The 17,512-nt window shown below is 35.8% G+C and overlaps 1 protein-coding gene across 3 annotated transcripts in view; it reads left to right on the top strand.

Annotated features, from left to right (window-relative positions):
* FNBP1L (formin binding protein 1 like) overlaps window positions 1-14,338 on the top strand; it is a 103,170-nt gene extending 88,832 nt beyond the window's left edge. The window contains exons 11-16 of one of the 3 annotated variants that reach the window (XM_045897170.3): window positions 1,048-1,062; window positions 3,575-3,684; window positions 6,209-6,341; window positions 6,701-6,795; window positions 8,668-8,816; window positions 10,633-14,338. In XM_045897170.3, coding sequence (XP_045753126.1) covers window positions 1,048-1,062; window positions 3,575-3,684; window positions 6,209-6,341; window positions 6,701-6,795; window positions 8,668-8,816; window positions 10,633-10,811 — 681 coding nt within the window. In that variant the 3' untranslated portion in view covers window positions 10,812-14,338. The remainder of the gene's footprint in view (window positions 1-1,047; window positions 1,063-3,574; window positions 3,685-6,208; window positions 6,342-6,700; window positions 6,796-8,667; window positions 8,817-10,632) is intronic. The other 2 variants (XM_045897169.3, XM_045897168.3) reach the window with 2 other exon arrangements.
* The last annotated feature ends 3,174 nt before the right edge of the window (window positions 14,339-17,512 follow it).

Genomic DNA, 17,512 nt, shown 5'->3' with positions numbered 1-17,512 from the left:
GAAAATAGGAAAAAATAAATTTTAGAGGTTGCGAACCAAGCACAATGAATGTGAAGGTTAACTTTGTAAAGTTGTATTGCATATTATGGATCTCAAGGGGTATGTGTGTGTGTGCGTGTGTGTGCATAAGCGTGCACATGTGTGCACACGTGTTTACTGGGGATGCTTGATAGATGCGATGTCAGTTGCAGAGTCCTGCTAACCCACGTAATGTGGGTTGTATATACTAGTGGTATATATACTGTATGAGAGCACTCTGGCTATGTCATTTCATATTTTCAGAAAGAAATTTTATCCAGTTTTCTAAAAATTGGCATTATATTTTTAGTGTTGCTTATTGAGCATATGGATTTCAGAATAAAATTTGAAAAATAGAAGCTCTATCTTCAAAAACAACATTCACCCCATATAGTTGTGTCTGTTAGGAAATATGTATGGGAAACTTGAATCTGGGTGACTCGTTTATTATTTTGATAATGTAATTTTCTTAAAAAAAAAAAAAGCCTTAAAACTAAAGTAGAAATGTTACCCTTATCTACCCTTGACATATTTAAATTCAAAATAGTATTTTGAACTATAAAAATTCCTATGATGGTGTTTTGTTTAATGCATTGGGAAGAGCCTTTCATTTTTTAATACTTCATATAAGATTTCTTTTAAATGGCTCATATTAGATCTTTATATTCAGCTCTTCAAATATTAGTATTTTGAGAATAAAGAGCTATATAAGTGAATCCACTTAAGGAAAAAATTATCTCTTAAAGAAAATAAATGATTACTGATCAAATGATTTCTATTTACTTTTGAGTTTTAGTTGCATTTAGAAAATATCTGCCCATTATCGTCAGTGTATTTTTTTTTTTTTGCAAGTAATTTACTTTCCCCAAAATGTGCTTAAAATTGTTTTTCTGGCATAATTGTTTGGATTGTGAAATGTTCATATTTATTTTAATACTGTAAAAAAAAAGTAGAAGTTATTGCATCTTTGTATTATGATTTCATGTGAATAATTTACCATTTCTTTCTGTTTTCCATTGAACTATTCAGTGGTCGGTGAAGATGGTAAGCCTTATGTGCTGATCTATATACTGTGCCAACATTAAATAATTTCAAAACATTGTTTTTTTTTTAATTCAAAATAAGTGGTAAGGTACAACCCTACATTTTCACCTTGTATGCGTCTTTTCTTTTTATAATTTATTCCATAGTCCAATATATGCCAGTACTTCTTGATGTCATAAAATTCAAAAATAATGTGATTAACTGTAATCAACCCATTAAGTTCTTAAATGTTATTGAGTGGAGTCTTTGTCATGTTACAGAGAGTAAAATTATAGTTAATCATTATTTTTAAAAGTTACATGATAGAACAAAAGTTCATATTTTTACAGAATGAAAATTAAAAACGATTTTTCTTTTAAAAAGATTGTATAAATTTTTATTCGTAGTTTACCACAGGAATCATTAGATTTTCAAAACAGAAAGAAAATTTCCTACTAATTTCATTAGAGAGTCAGTGCTTTCTTCTTCTATACTACTGAATGGGAATAAAAGCACACATAACCTAAATATTTTGTGTATGTGTGTGTGTGCGCACACGTGCGCAATATATGTATGTGAGTGTATGTGTGTGATGGTCCTTTATACATTTGAACACATTAATGGAACTACATTGTGAAGACCTAACCCCCAAATCTTTGGGTGCTTGCATAGTTTCTTATTTTTGGAAAATAGACCACTCTCTTTCAGACCACTTTTTTTCAGACTTGCAGGCTAGCCTTTTAGAAATTAATTCCCTTGTAGTAGGAAAAGTTGTTAAATGCCTCAGAGGTGTTTATATCCATAGGAAGTAGAGTGTTTAGTTCTCATAATCTGTAAAAGAACAGGTTATAATGTCAAAATGGGATATCAGAAATGCCTAGGTATTATCCACTGTTAATAAATTTGAGAACAAGGTTTAATTAGGGATAAGTGGAAATCTGGAAGGTTTACTTATAGGTAATTATGAGTTTATTGTAATACTACCAAAAAACACATTGAAATATATTTCTTTACTTCAGTAAATAGTTTTTCAGAATTTTAAGAAATATTTTTAAAAATATAAATTATGCAGTTTTATCTTTGGCACATATATGATAGTTTTCAAAACCTGTACCAGAAATTAGATTAAATCTGACAACTTACATTAATAATTGACCACTAAATTCCCATCAGAATTAGGAGATTCTGCCATTCATTTATTTAGGTCAGATTTAGTTGATTGACAGATTCTTATTTCTGCTACCTGGTAGATTAAAAAACAAAAGCCACTTAGACAAGATGCCCTGCTTTATTTAAGGCAAGCTTGTTAAATATCCATAATGTGTAGGCCACTTGGGGAAAATTCTGGAGATTCTGTTTATTAATTAAATGTTACCTTTGGTCCTGGCTCTATCCTAAAAGTGAGTTTTTTAAAAGTCAGGGAAGCATTTTATAGATGGCGAAATAAAGCTACTTAGCATACGTTACAGGCATAAGTGGCCCAAAGAGCAAAGATGCGTTTCATTTCAACAGTACTTGAAAAATTGAACTGGTATATTCCTAAAATCACCAAAAGAAAAATGTCATCAGTTTTTGGAGTGTATAAAACTTATGTAAATATGGGTTTATAGTAAATGGAATCAATAGTTGCTAATATTGGCTCTGTTGTGTAAGCTCTAATAAGATAAATAAGAGTGACATGATTAACATTTAAGATGAGAAAGACATAATTTGAATCAGAAGTTTACATCTAAATACTAGTGCTTTTTCTTGAATGATAGTTTCTTGACTATTAAAACATTAAAAAATTTTCAAACATCAAGCATTCCTAAAGAAGGATCCCATCTTTTTTTGGATTATATCTTTCTTTCAGGAATAACGGAGGAATGTTATTAGGTTGTACAAAAGGATAATTGAAAATAAACTCCTTATTAGAACAATTTCTTACATTTCACACAGTGGATAGTTCTACCTTTTGTTTTTTAATAATCACGTAATGTTTGGTTCTAAGGAGTGGCTTAATAAATGTAATCATTGGAAGACTATGCAATATTAAACTGTTTCACCAATTAGATTATCTTCATGAGGTAAGTTGCTTATTTGTATAAACTTTTCATATTTGCAATCAACATTTGCAATATTTGATTTGGCAATGTGATGTTACCTATAAAACAATAATTTGTATAGGTGAGAAATGTTATGTGTTTCCATTTTGTTGTTGTTGCTGTAAGAAGGTTCATATGTATTTATTTTAACTGCCAAGACCTGAAAATAATGTGTTAGTGGTCATTACCAATTTTCTTTATCTGGTTATATTTTTACCTGTTCTTTTTCATGATTTTATAAACTGACTGGAATTTGAGCTCTTTCTTTTCAATACAGTTGTTTTAATTAACATACATATCTGTTTAGATCTCTTCTTAAAAAGGGTTGTTTGGGGGCTAATTTGAAATTAAACTTAAAATTGATGTGTATTTTTATTTTATAGTGGGTGTATTTAAAGAATAAAATTTCCTGAAGATGTCTTTTATAATGATTTAGATTCCCTTTTCAGGGCCCAGCATTAGAAGATTTCAGTCATCTGCCACCAGAACAGAGACGTAAAAAGCTGCAGCAGCGTATCGATGAACTTAACAGAGAACTACAAAAAGAATCAGACCAAAAGTATTTTTCCATTAAGTCTTTTCTACCATATTATTCCTGAAGGGGTCGACTTTGAATAATGTGTTTAAATGTGATGTATAAAAGGTTTAAAAATCATATATCCTAATTGACATATTTTTTGAGGGAAAAATAAACTCCTAAACTTTGAAAAATTTTATGGTTGCCGTATCACAGATCAAAATGAAATGTTAGTTTCTTAGGTTGCAGATTACCTGTTGGATGCCAATAGTCTATATTTATGCTTTCCCTAATATTACAAAATAATTTGATGATTCATTAGCAAGAATAGTTTCACCAACACTAACCATCTCTTATACTTTGATCCATTTCATTTTGCTCCGATATATAAATTGAGTTCAGTAGAAACCTAAAGCTATAATTATTTTGTTTGCAGCAGATGTGTTGGCAAACAATACTTGATTACTTATAGCATTGGTTCATAGCTGTAATTTTTTCCAATTTTTAAAAATTTTACTTACTCGACAGCACAAGTAGGCAGAGTGGCAGGGAGAGGGAGAAGCAGGCGCTCCGCTGAGCAGGGAGCCGGATGTGGGGCTCGATCCCAGGACCCTGGGATCATGACCTGAGCCGAAGGCAGATGCTTAACCGACTGAGTCACCCAGGCACTCCAATTTTTTTCAATTTTATAAAAGTTTCCTTTAGTTCAATTTTGTTTTCATGAACAGATAGTTATGAATAAAGGGTTATTAGAGTGAATCGGTGCCCTACTATCTGATTTTATACTGAAGATAAAATTGGAGCTTAAACTGTAGCATGAGTGATTGAAGGTTTTGGGGGGGGGGGTTGTTTTTGTTTTTTTGCAGCTCAGGCAGTTTTATTCCAGATTTAGTGTTTTGTTTTTCTTGTTACTGTAGTATAGTTGACACACAATGTCACTTTAGTTTCAGGTGTAGAAGTGATTCAATTTTGATCTTAAGAATTTTACATCAGGTATGATAGGATGCTTAATAATAAATATTGTAATATAGTCGATTCTCATTATTTGTAGTAGTTATGTTCTATAAAGTCACTGTGAACACTGAATTAGTGAAAACTAAAATGGAAAATAACAAGTTTAGGCTCCATTTAGCCTCTGGTCACATTTTCATCAACTGATTGATTATAACCTTGTTTTTTTTTTAAGATTTTATTTATTTGAGAGACAGTGAGTGGGGGGAGGGACAGAAGGAGAGGGAGAGAGAAATCTCAAGAAGACTCCCAGCTGAGCATGGAGCCCAACACAGGGCTTGATCCCAGGATCCTGAGATCATGACCTGAGCTGAAATCAGGAGTCGGATGCTTAACCCACTGAGCCACACAGGTGCCCAGATTATAACCTTGTTTTATGTGTGTTTCTGTTTGAGGACACATAATTTAATATATACTGTTGATTCATTAACTTTGAACTCAAGGCCAATAGTGCTATAACTCATGTGTGAACAAAGCCTATCTAACCACATACATTTTCTTCATAAGGCACCTCACAGCCCTCTTGCACTTGGAAACACTAGACAATACTTCACTACACTTAAGGGCTTATTTTAAAAAGAAAAATCAACAAAGAGCACAAAATTTAAAAAAACATGGCAGTAGACGGACCACAAAAAGGATACTTGTTCAGGATGTCTAGAACTTAGGAAAGAAAGAAGACTGGAGATATTTGAGTATCCTCTGAAGATAATAAGAGTCAATTGTATCTCAGTAAAACTAGAAAAAAACAAGAAGAGATCATTTTCAAAAACGAGTGTAGGATGAGGTGAGAAGAAACCTTTGTCATTTCATGTAACACACATTTGAAGTTTGAACAGAGGTAGGGAAGGAGATGAGACAGAGGTGAGAAGGGAAAAGAAAATGTAACCTCCAGGAATGAAGAAGGAAAAGAATATTAAGAGTGTTAGTCAATAATGTCAGATGTTAGAGGGAGTCACAGAGTGCTGATTGAGGTATAACCAGCAGTGATATGATAAGAAAAATGAAGAGGAGATGAATGAACTGTGAGAGGGGCAAGTGAAAGATGGCATTCCTATTTCTAGCATGGTTGAGTGGGAGGACAAAGATGCTATGATTTAAGATGAGGCACACTGGGGAATGTATGGCTACATGGGGACATAATGAATTTGATTTGGGACATGAATTTAAGAATATTGAGGAATATTTTTCCAGGCCTTGATTAAACCTATATATACAAAGGCACATTAATATATATATATACATACACACACAATATACATATATACAGTATATATACTATATGTATAAAATCTCATAAATGAGAAGCAAGAGATGAGAAATCTGTTTTTTTATTCTAAATATTTTAAAAGACTCCATAAATCCCTAACTCTATATACATTATCATCTTTATGCAGATTATCTTTAAGCAGGTAATGTTTGATTAAATTTAAAGAGATAGGACTCTTTTAAGATTAGCTTACGTGAGAGTCCCCAAAATCAAATGAAACTCTTATATCTGGGAATTCATATATGAAGTGAATATTTAATTCTGTGACTTCTTTCCCATTTCCAGAGAAGCACTCAACAAAATGAAAGATGTGTATGAGAAAAATCCACAAATGGGGGATCCAGGGAGTTTGCAGCCTAAATTAGCGGAGACCATGAATAACATTGACCGCCTGCGAATGGAAATCCACAAGAATGAGGTATATTTATTGTTTTGCAGTTGTCTAAGAATCATTTTTATAAGCTTCATTATGATAGATTGGTTTTTGCTACAAGTTCATCTTAAAATTTTTATTTAATTTTAGGGTTTATGATCTGAAAGGAATCATTAAGGTATATAATCTTTAGAATTAGTTCCTCATTCAAGTTTTTCTTAAGTATGTAAAAGTAAACATGCTTTTCTTACCAGCTGTAAAGTTGATCGTTGATCAAAAATAAATGTTTCCCTTCTCCAAGAATTATATAATTATAAAAACTTAAAGCACATTTTAAATGTAGACTATCTCAGGAGCTTTTAAAAATATTTGTTGAGCTCAGTTTTACTTATTTTTTTCCTAAGGCTTGGCTCTCTGAAGTTGAAGGCAAAACAGGTGGGAGAGGAGACAGAAGACATAGCAGTGACATAAATCATCTTGTAACACAGGGACGAGAAAGGTCACTTTTTGCGTTTTATTTGTATTTCTTCTTTTCCCTCAAATTTTTCTCACCCTTTTGTCCTAACAGTTCTTCCCTGATTTAGCAGGTTTGGCTTTTAATAAATTAGTCTTATGAACCTAAATGGTTTTTCTGTTTCCTTAAGTAGCTACAGGTAAAATATGAAATTTCCTATTTGCTGGTCTGTTCTAGATTGTCATGCAGCCAAAAACAGGGGTCGGAGCAGAAAATTCATGGAGCTACAGTCTGCAGGCATAGGCTCCTCCGACCTGGGAAGATTCCAAGGTTTCGATGGAGTTGGGTGGCTTATGCCAAGGAAAAATTTAACTGTTAAGTTGCTCAAAGTTTTGTGAAGGAAAAAAAGAAATCTGTATTGTTAGTTTGAATCAGAGCTTCCAAAAGGCATTTTGCTAAGTTCCCATGTTTTCATACCATTTATGACATTTCCCCCTCTGTGTATATGTCTTCCCCCCTCCCCCACTAAAATCCAACAAATTAGGATTCTCCTTAGAGAGGATTTGAGAGATCTAGTATCAAATCTTGGTTTACTACTTAATTACAGTATAATTTGAACAAGTTCATTTTTAATAATCTGAGTCTCAGTTTCTTAAAATATAAAATAGAGATTAAAATACCTATCATACAGGGTTATTAGTAATAAATGAAATAATGTACATAATCACCTCACAGTAAAATATCTGGGAATAGTACGTGCTTGGCAAATACTAGTTCTTCCTTCTCTTTTCTTACGTTACCACTTTTTGAAAGAATACCTATCTTTAGTATATCAAGAGGTACTCACAAATATACTGCTTTTTTGTTACTGGGAAAAACCTAGATTAAAGTAATCTAATCTCTGGTTTGTGTTATCTAAGAACATGGCTTCCAGGCATACTGAAAGTGCTTTTAATTTCTAATCATACAGATTTGCCCATTCTCTTATTCAGTCATTTGATTCTTCAGCAAAATTGTTAACATTTTTCTCTTTAAAAAAATTTTAAGTAAAACAATACCTTTGGATTACCTGCTCTTTTGAATTTTCTGAGTTTTACTGACTTCCTTGTTAGCATGATTAATTGGAAGTTAACTTTATTAGGAGTCTTTTTGCTTTCAGTGACAGGATAAATACCCATACTGGCTTAAACTAAGAAGGGATTTTATTGGCTTGTTTTAGGAAGAGCTTGATCTAGGAACTCAGAACTATTTCTCTCCACCTCACAGTTCTGCCTTCCACTGTGTTGGCTTCATTTGAAGACTTCATGTGATGGTCTTCCAAAGTTCTGGGCTCATATATCTCCAGGTTCAAGTCCAGTGGAGAAGGCAGGGAGGGAACTTTTCTTCAGTCCCTAAAGAAAAGTCTCCGTGGGTCTATTCTACCTGATTGGGTTATAAGCCTACTCGTGAACTGTTCACTCTGGCCATATAAGTGCTGTGCTGAGACGGGCCCTCTGGAGCCAGGACACAACTCTGCCTGAAGCCTGGGAACCGATTATGGGTGTGGGTGGGTCCCCCATGGAATTTTAGGGTTCTTTTGCCAGAAGAGGAGGTGATAAATCCGGGATGATGGAAGACAAGTGTCCCCTATATTTTCCCCATTTTATCTCTGGGCCCAGTGATACTGAGACATATTTATTGAATGCTTGCCATATGGCTAGAACAGTGTAATTTTTTAATTTCAGGAAATTCAACAAAGAAGCATTTTGTATTATCAACAATTTATGTATATCATCATGATTTAAGAAAAGGCTTAATTTGGAACTGTGTCATTGATATTTAGTTCTCTGAATTGATCCTGAGGAGTTCAACTTGTAGATAGCATAAAAATTTCCCATGTTTGTGATACTTGATGAGGTATACTTTTATGTTTTATAGTCCCGAGGGAAGTTACACTGATGATGCAAACCAGGAAGTCCGTGGGCCACCCCAACAACATGGGCACCACAATGAGTTTGATGATGAATTTGAAGACGACGATCCTTTGCCTGCTATTGGACACTGCAAAGCTATCTACCCTTTTGATGGTGTGATTTTCTTTTGTATTGATAAAACTGGTTCCTTAAAGTCTACCACTGAATCATGCACTTTACTGTCCTTAGTTATATAATTCATTGTCAGCAAATTGTAATACCAGCTCATTAGTATGAATATTTTTGTTTTAACTATATTGCAAATAGAGGTTTTTCTTCTGTACATGACACTGAAAGAAAATTACTTGTGTTATCAACATCCTAGTACAGATTTTAATTATCACCTTTGGTCGATACAGAATTTAATTTCCCCCAGAGATCTTACTAATACTACATGTTCTCATCACAATTGAAGCAGCTTGAGTGTAGCTCAACCTAGGAAGTGGAAAGCTAGTAGATGCCACTTTAAGCTCTTCCTTGTAACTTGCTGTCATTGAGAGATAGGTACAAGGCACATGGCATAGCTGAATGTCCCTACTATATCTATACTCTGTAGGCCATATTTTCAAGTGAGAGAAGGAGAGAATGTGTCACTTCTGACTACACCATCCTTCTGCTGTGATGGTTGGAGAACAGTCCCTGTGAGGGAAGGAAGACATTGTGGTTCTCTCTTGGAGATTTTTTGTTGCCCTTCCCTCTCTTGGACTGTGAAAAATCTTTTTCCTCAATTCACAGAGGAGCAGAGTAACACTTTTATAAACCATTTATTATAAAATGGTATATGGTTTAAGGTCCTTCCCCACCCATCCATTGTATTAGTTTTTTTATTTTTTATTTTTTAAGATTTTATTTATTTGACAGAGACACAGTGAGAGAGGGAACACAAACAGGCAGAGTGGGAGAGGGAGAAGCAGGCTTCCCGTGGAGCAGGGAGCCCGATGCGGGGCTCAATCCCAGGACCCTGAGATCATGACCTGAGCCGAAGGCAGACACTCAACGACTGAGCCACCCAGGCGCCCCCATTGTATTGGTTTTAAAGTTGAGTAAAGGGGTGCCTGGGTGGCTTAGTCAGTTGGGCGTCTGCCTTCGGCTCAGGTCATCGAGCCCTGAGTCAGGCTCCCTGCTCAGCGGGGAGCCTGCTTCTCCTTCTCCCTCTGTCTCCCGGCTCGTGCTCTTGCTTTCACTCTCCATCTCAAATAAATAAATAAAATCTTTAAAAAAAAATAAAGTTGAGTAAAGCTTTTAGTTACTCCTCATTGTGTGAAATAGTATTAAATAAGATCTTGCTATAATGTTACCTAGAGAATTTAGGGTATGTTAAATGAAGATTCATTTGTGAAAACTGTTAGTGCTAATTGGGTTGGAAGTAGTTGGCAGTGGAGAAGAAAAAGAGCCCTGAGTCTGATGAGATTTCGAAGAAAGTTCGTGCTTTGTGGCTGTGACTATTCTACCTCCACCATCACCAGAGTTGAACCTGTGTTTTTCTTTGCTCCCTCTCCAAACTATATTCTTTTCTTCTGTCTTCCCACCCTCCCACAGTCAGTAATATTTTCCTGATCCACACCTCATGAATTTTTTAGATAGCAATGCACTCAAATTTGGGAAAGGAGTTGGAGTAGTGAAATAAAAGAGTATCCTGTCAAATTATATAATGTCATTGTAGCTCAGATACTTCATCTGTTACATGGGGGGGGTGATATTAATGCCAGTTTCCCAGGGTTATTGTGCATTTCCAGTGACATAATGTATGTGAAAGTGTTGGATAAACTACAAAAGCATTATGGAGCTGTTGCTAATGAGAGTCAGTGGGCTCTTGGTTCTAGGTACATTGAAATCTAGTAGGGTATCGTGTCGTTTTGTGTGTTGTATTTGTAACTTTTATTTGAAATTATCACTTAATTATGGTTGTGCTATTAAAACTTTCACTTAGGACATAATGAAGGTACCCTGGCAATGAAAGAAGGTGAAGTTCTGTACATTATTGAGGAAGACAAAGGTGATGGATGGACAAGAGCTCGGAGACAGAACGGTGAAGAAGGCTACGTTCCCACGTCATACATAGATGTAACTCTAGAGAAAAATAGTAAAGGTGCAGTAACTTACATCTAAACTAACCAGGCAGCTTTGTGACATGTAGAACATAGGAATGATAACATAAAACGAAAACACATTCACTGGGTGGGAAAACATAAGAAAACTTAGAGGCATCCAAGATACATTGTTCACTATGTGAGCTGAGTGTAGGCTCGATTTTAAAGATGTGAATATTACCACAAGAAACTGTTCTCGTGATGTTTTACCATTTGAGTGACGTCGGTGTGAAGCTTAATTGATGCCTTTTGCTTTATGTCCTGCTTAAGTCTCTGTGACAGATTTGTGTTTTTCTGCCTTATAAGTCCTAGAATTTGATCTGTTGGGCAGGAATCCAGATATAGGAAGCCCTCCTCCCCCAACACACTCTTTGCTCCAGAAAACACAGTGACTGTAAGTGAATTCAAATAAGGAAAACTGCTCTGAAAGCTAACTCCCAAAAGAGTGGTTTGGCCTAGGAGTTTGAATTTTTGTAGCTACAGTTTCCAGGGAGAAAAGTAATAGTTGGCTAATTGAATACATTCATTTTCATTTTTCTCCCTATTCTTAGCTTTGGTTTCCTAAAGGAAGAAAACACCTTGAACATAAATCTGTTTTAGTAGTAGGCTAATTAAGAGACCTGTAAAAAAAAATCAACCTGGTCTAGCTCTTATGTGAATAAAATGGGTTTTTTTTGAGACCTGAAAATATTTTCGTCTAGTGTACTGATTGTTTTCAATAACATACAGACTTCCTTCCAGGTTAACACTTGTATTTTTTCATCTTGAAAATGTCTTTTGGGAAATACCCCACTTTCGTGATGATTTAGCATTTAGCAATTTATACATAGGAAAATAGATTCTAAAAGAGGAAATCTTGAGTGGAAGGAAAGTACTGGCAAATTTTACTTTGAAAAGAAAAAACTGCTTTGACTGACTGGGTTGCAGGACTCTATCTGTACCACCGTTTAGGACATTTCCTCATTTTAGCTCAATCATCAATTCAAGATTTTTTCCAATTAATTTTAACAAGCATTTCTTGGAAAATATTGTATAATAAAGGATTGTGCAGTGCTGGTCGTGTGGGGAAGTAAAGTGAGGAAGCAATTAAGAGACTGGTCCTTAATTTTGCTCATGTCCAGATTTTTCTGGTGTTTTCACATAGCTGACTATTAAAATGATTTTAGACATTTGGGACAGACACTTTAAACTGAACACCCCTTTTGGTCTTACCAAAGGTCTTCAGTAATTGTTCTTTTCTTTTTCCTCCTGGACTACAGGTTCCTGAAGAGGGTTTCTGAGGAAATGGGCAAGATGTTGAAGGAGGTTACATGCAGCTGCTTTTAGGGGGAGGGTATTAGAGTTGTCAGGCTCAAACAGAGAGTGAGAGAAGCAAGTTGCATGAGTGCATGCAGACATTTTTTTTTTTTTTTTTTTTTTTTACTAACTTCATTATCGTTTCCATACATTGTTTTAAAGAATCATTGTAATACCAATCCTTAAATTCCTCATTCACAATTATTCACATAAAGGGAAAAAAGCCAAAAATGGCTAACTTTTTTTCCATTTCTTTTACTGATGTTTAAATCAGAAAGAATGCAGAGCTATCATGAAATGTGTCTTACATTGGCTGTCCCAGCAGGACCGTCTATACCAGCTCTGTTTTAATTGGCTTTTAGACCTGTTGTCTGTTAGAACCCTTGCCATTTGTCAGTGTCTGCCTGCGCCACCTCTGTGCTTGCTTAACATCCTGTTGCATGTCTAGAGCGATCGGGCTCGCGTTTTCAGGCATGTCTTTATAATCCCTTGTTCTCGTCAAGGTCTTTGTTTTGTTTTACATTTGTAGTGCGAGTCACTTTGTCAGACACCTCCAGCACTAATGTTCCCATCCTAGTATTCGCGTACGCTGCTGTAACTTCCCCACTGCAAACTCCCAGTTTTGGCATTATGAAGTAGGAGTTTGTGAACCTCAAGTATTTATGGTAAGAAAAAGAAAACACCTCTGCTCTAGCCTACAGCCCAGTTGAAAGAACTCTGAAACATGACACATCTTCACCTCAGTCTGAGAAGAATCTATAGTCAGCACTGAAATCCTGGCATAATAAACACACAAGATACTCACCACCTCAAGACAAAGGACTGTTGTCAGAAGTCAGCTGCTTCCATTCAAATGCTGCCTTAAACTAGAGTGCCTCAATCTGTTGATTGCCAACACTACCACTACAGTATCCCACAAAGGGCTTTATGTGTCAGCTCAGTGCGACCTCCTTTAACTCGGCAGCGCTGCTGCGGATGCCGATGTAGCCTTGGTAGGTGGCTTTTAGAGCTCTACCATGTTTGATGGTGCATCTTCAAATTTATGCATCAAGCTAAAGACATGTCCAAGTCCATTTTACTTTACTCCGTGTTTTTATGAGAAGTTTTATGGACCCCCCCATTGTGTTTTAATTTGGGGTGACCATGTTCTTATTTGATTATTACAACGATAGTCTGTTTCCAAGTGATGCTTTTGTTTGAACCAGATAAAATTTAGTGAAACTTTGTAATGATCTATGTGCACTTTTACTTGTAAAATGGAAATTTCTGTATGTTTATACTTGTAAATATAATTGTCGTTACTGCCCCTGTTGCTCATGTTGTCCTGCCTCACATTTGTGATTCTGTTAATGACTTGTATCTTAACTAATTTCTTAGTGGTGTTTAATAGGAGTTGGGCATAGGTTCGGGGGGGTAGGTATTTGTACCACAGAAGCTTCATTAATTTTGTTCGTTACTGTTTTGAGGGAAGAAGGAACGTGAAATGGTCTGTGTATTATTGGATTTTAAGCAATATTTTAGAAGCTGTGCGACTGCTTTAATAATTTTTTCCCCAGTGTTATTTGAATCGTACTACCAGTTATACTAAAGCTGAATGACAATTGTGTGAAAGTTAATGCCTTCATAAGATCAAGTACACCCCAGTTACACAGCTGACATGTAGTGTATTACCTTTGAGGCTAGTAAACTATAAAGTTTAGACTTTGAATCTCTTTACAGGGTTATTTATATAATGTGACATTATTCAATACTGACAGACTACATAAAGTAGTTTTAAAATCTAGTGCTATTTTTATTTTAAAGTTTAGCATTGAGGAGGAAATGTGATCTGGCTGTGTTTGTCCTCTGTACAAAGCCTGAAGTGCTTGTGTTTTTTTGGCTGACAGCCACAGAGGGCAAAGTTTAAGGCTTTCTTGTAAGGACTAACTGTTCTTTTCAAGCTACTGTTTGTTTTTCTCAAAGCAGGATTTGCTTCCGTAGGAGGCAAGGTCCTTCACATGGAATAGTGCAACCTGTACATGGGGAATAGTGCAACCTGTACATGGGTTATTACAATAGGACAGACATTTGTACTTGCACAGTTTAAATCATTCTTAAATTTTGAACATGTGAATCGTCCAAAAGAAATCTTTAATTTTTCAGTAATTTTTACTCTTTTTGTGCACATGTTGATTTAATGGTAAATGCTTTGTTTAAGATCGTGTTCTCTGTTGAGAATATTTTCACAGAATAAAACAATCTTTTCATGGTCAGTTAAGGTGTGTATGGTGTGTTATCTCTTATTCCTATGTGAACTAAAGAGAGGTAATGATTTTGTTCTTGGTTGTGCTGAATTCCTGATGATACAAAGTAAATGACAAGTTCCATAAGTGGAAGCATCAGTGTTGGGTGACATTTTTTGCAAAACAGTTTTGGAAATTTTATTCTAGTTTTAATTTCTTTCAAGCTTTCCTAAAGGTAAGAAAAGTTAACTGTTTCTTTAGAGTAATTTTAAATTGAATGTAATAATTGCATTTTTTTAACCTTTATTTTACCATAGCTGTGTTACACAGACTTGACTTACACCATCTTATCCTCTGCATCCATAAGAAGTGTCCCTGTACCACCACATAGCTTGATCTACGCACATGCTGGTCAGCACTTACTGTGCTTCTGCTTGAATTCCTGGTCAGCACCTGTATCTTCCTGGCATGTCAAAGCATGGAAAGGCAATGTTTGTCACAATAGTGTCACATCTGTCATTTTAGGAAGTTTTAATTTCAGAAGGCTCAGCTTTTTAAAAGGACAAATATGAAACCATGACTATTAACTTCTAGAAACCCCAGAAAATACTATAAAACTCTGGGTTGGTCCTGAACAATGATGGGTTGCAGTTGTTGTGATTAAAATTTAGAGATCCATGCCAAGCTTGGAAGTAGGGACACATACAAACTAGCAGGAAAACAGTGTCAACAACAACAACAAAAAACAATGAAAAGGGCTTTTACTATCTGAATTGAGATCAGGGAAGTCAAATCCTACTTGCTAGGGAAAGATAACATCCTTATAACAATATTAACAAGAGAGGATCTCCAGACTTGTTGAAAAGGATAGATTTTCTTTGTGAGAAGGTATTTCCTTCAGATGAAAAAAATACTAAAGAAACACCAAACCTCTTTCAGTGAGCTCATATACTTCATATACCCATATACCTGGGGTCAAATATATTCCCAAGTAGTTACTGTGAATAAGAAACTACAGAAAATATAAGAGGTGCCGAAAGATTAGGGGTGGGAAAATACAAAATGTGAACAGTAAATTCTGGAAGTTTGACAACTCATAAAAATACTGGGTAATTTTGTCAACATTTAGGAGAAAATGTAATGGGCAACTGACTTAGATCCTAAGAACAAGCCACATCAAATTAGCCTCATTCCTTTCTTTAGATACAATTGGGAAACTCAAGAGACATAAGTGTCTTTATTTCAGCACAATTTCAAGTCCTGTCAAGTTCAGGACTTGACAGGATTTCTTACTCATTTTTGTAAGATGGTGATAGCATTGTTGTACAAAATGGGAGCTTGCAACGAGCTGATATGGTAAACTCAGAATGTCAACCCTGAGGAAAACTTCTTGTGGACAATATGTATATATTATGAACCATACATAATAAATGTAAGTCTGTCACCCAATTTAATAGAAAATTACCATCTTCCTCTCCTTCAAGGATAACCACTCTCCTGAATTTCTTAGTTTTTGTTTTCTTAGTTTCTCTTACTGTTACCACAAGGGTGTTTTTTCCTAAACTTGATTAGCTATCCATGTTTTTGAGTAAAGATGTCATACTCTGTATGTGCAGGCCTGATAGCCAGTGCACACTGATAAAGCCATGGTTAATGCTAAATACTGAAGTGTTTCCATGCCGATTGGTAAATGGTAATTCCAGAAACTAGTAAAATCAAGTTCCAGAACATGTGGTTTCTCAGAAACCACACATGATAGTTCATGATGTATTTCTGGTTTGAGCAATGGGGACAAAGCTGAAGGGCTTACTATAGATTACTATTATTTCAGGTTTGGGGAAATCTTTTCTGGTGTTGTAAGCCCTTGAGTGGGAGAGGAACCTGGGCAACCAAGCTGAAGAAGATCTCTTGTTCGTCCTCCCAAAGAAGTGCCTCATCCTGCTCAAGGGGAGATGTGTCTAACCTCTGGTAGCAGCTAGGAAGATTGGGAGTGTGGGTAGACCCAAGAGTTAGGGACATAGCCCTTTGTGGTGCAGTGATAGCCCTTTAGATGGTTTTTTAAACATTTTGACAGCTTATTTTGTGGTGGAGGGTGACCTGCCTTGTGCACTGAAGAGGTGTGAGGAGAGTGACTGTAAAGAATGTGCTCTCCCCAGGTGATAGCACAACTCGTGCTCTTTTCTCCCCCATCCTGTCTGTAGACCGGAGTATCATGTGTGTCTACCCTCTTCATCTCTACCAGTTTACACTCACTGGCCTGACCAAGCTGCTCCGTCTCAGGGCCGGCAGAAGCTCTGGCAGACTTGCCCTGTTATTTATTCTCTTCGCTTATCCCCTTCTTTCTTTGTCCTGAATCATCCGACCAGTCATTGGTTCTTTCTTGTTTGGCCAATGTGGGACCCAGTTTTGGGTATGGAATGAGACAGACATAAAACACAAGTTCCTCGTTCTGGTAACCAAGATCAATCCCCACCCAGCTAGTACTCTTTAGCTCCCCCCACCCCACCATTCTTTCCTCTTAACTAGGAGTTCTTACCACTGGCTCTTGGCATGGAGCCAGCACCCAGATGGCACTATCCTGTCTGATGAGGTAAGATGGGGGTCAGCTGCATGTCCCTTCTCTTCAGGGGCCAAACAGCACAGTAGTACATTAATGACTATCAGTTGAATGGGGGAAGTCACTGGAAGAGTTTGCAGCCCTGTGTCAAATAATGGTATCATTTAGCTGGGGAGAGCCATGTCAAACAAATTGTATCAACCAAGCTGTTCGAAGTGCTTTGGGAATTAGTGGTTGCTGAATGATTTGTACTACTTTCATCACTTTAGATTAAGTTTTATTACGTAGTTTATTTAAAGAATAAAAGGGATTATTTTACTTGATTTGCACATTGACATATTAACTTATTGGTTCATATATGATTTATATATTATTAACATCCCACTTTTAAATATTTTGAATATTGCATGGTATCTTCTGAGACTTGCTTTTCACTCAGCGCTCTTAAGATTTATCTGTGTTTATGTATAGTTCATTTTAGTATAGTATTCCATTATATAAATAATATATCCATCCTCCTGTTGATGGACACTGGCACTTTTTCCTGATTCTTGCTTGTGCTATGTACATCCATATGCATGTTTATTGATAACAAAAGTTATGTGTCGCTAGTTTGTAGGTTATATTTATCTTCAATTTTTATCA

The sequence above is a fragment of the Mirounga angustirostris genome, unplaced genomic scaffold (genome assembly GCF_029215605.1).
Source record: "Mirounga angustirostris isolate CCGP_5_RB_7025 unplaced genomic scaffold, mMirAng1.0.hap1 SCAF_4, whole genome shotgun sequence".
Lineage (NCBI taxonomy): Eukaryota > Metazoa > Chordata > Mammalia > Carnivora > Phocidae > Mirounga > Mirounga angustirostris.
Note: the sequence above shows the minus strand (reverse complement) of the source record. Positions and strands in the feature narration are given on the sequence as shown.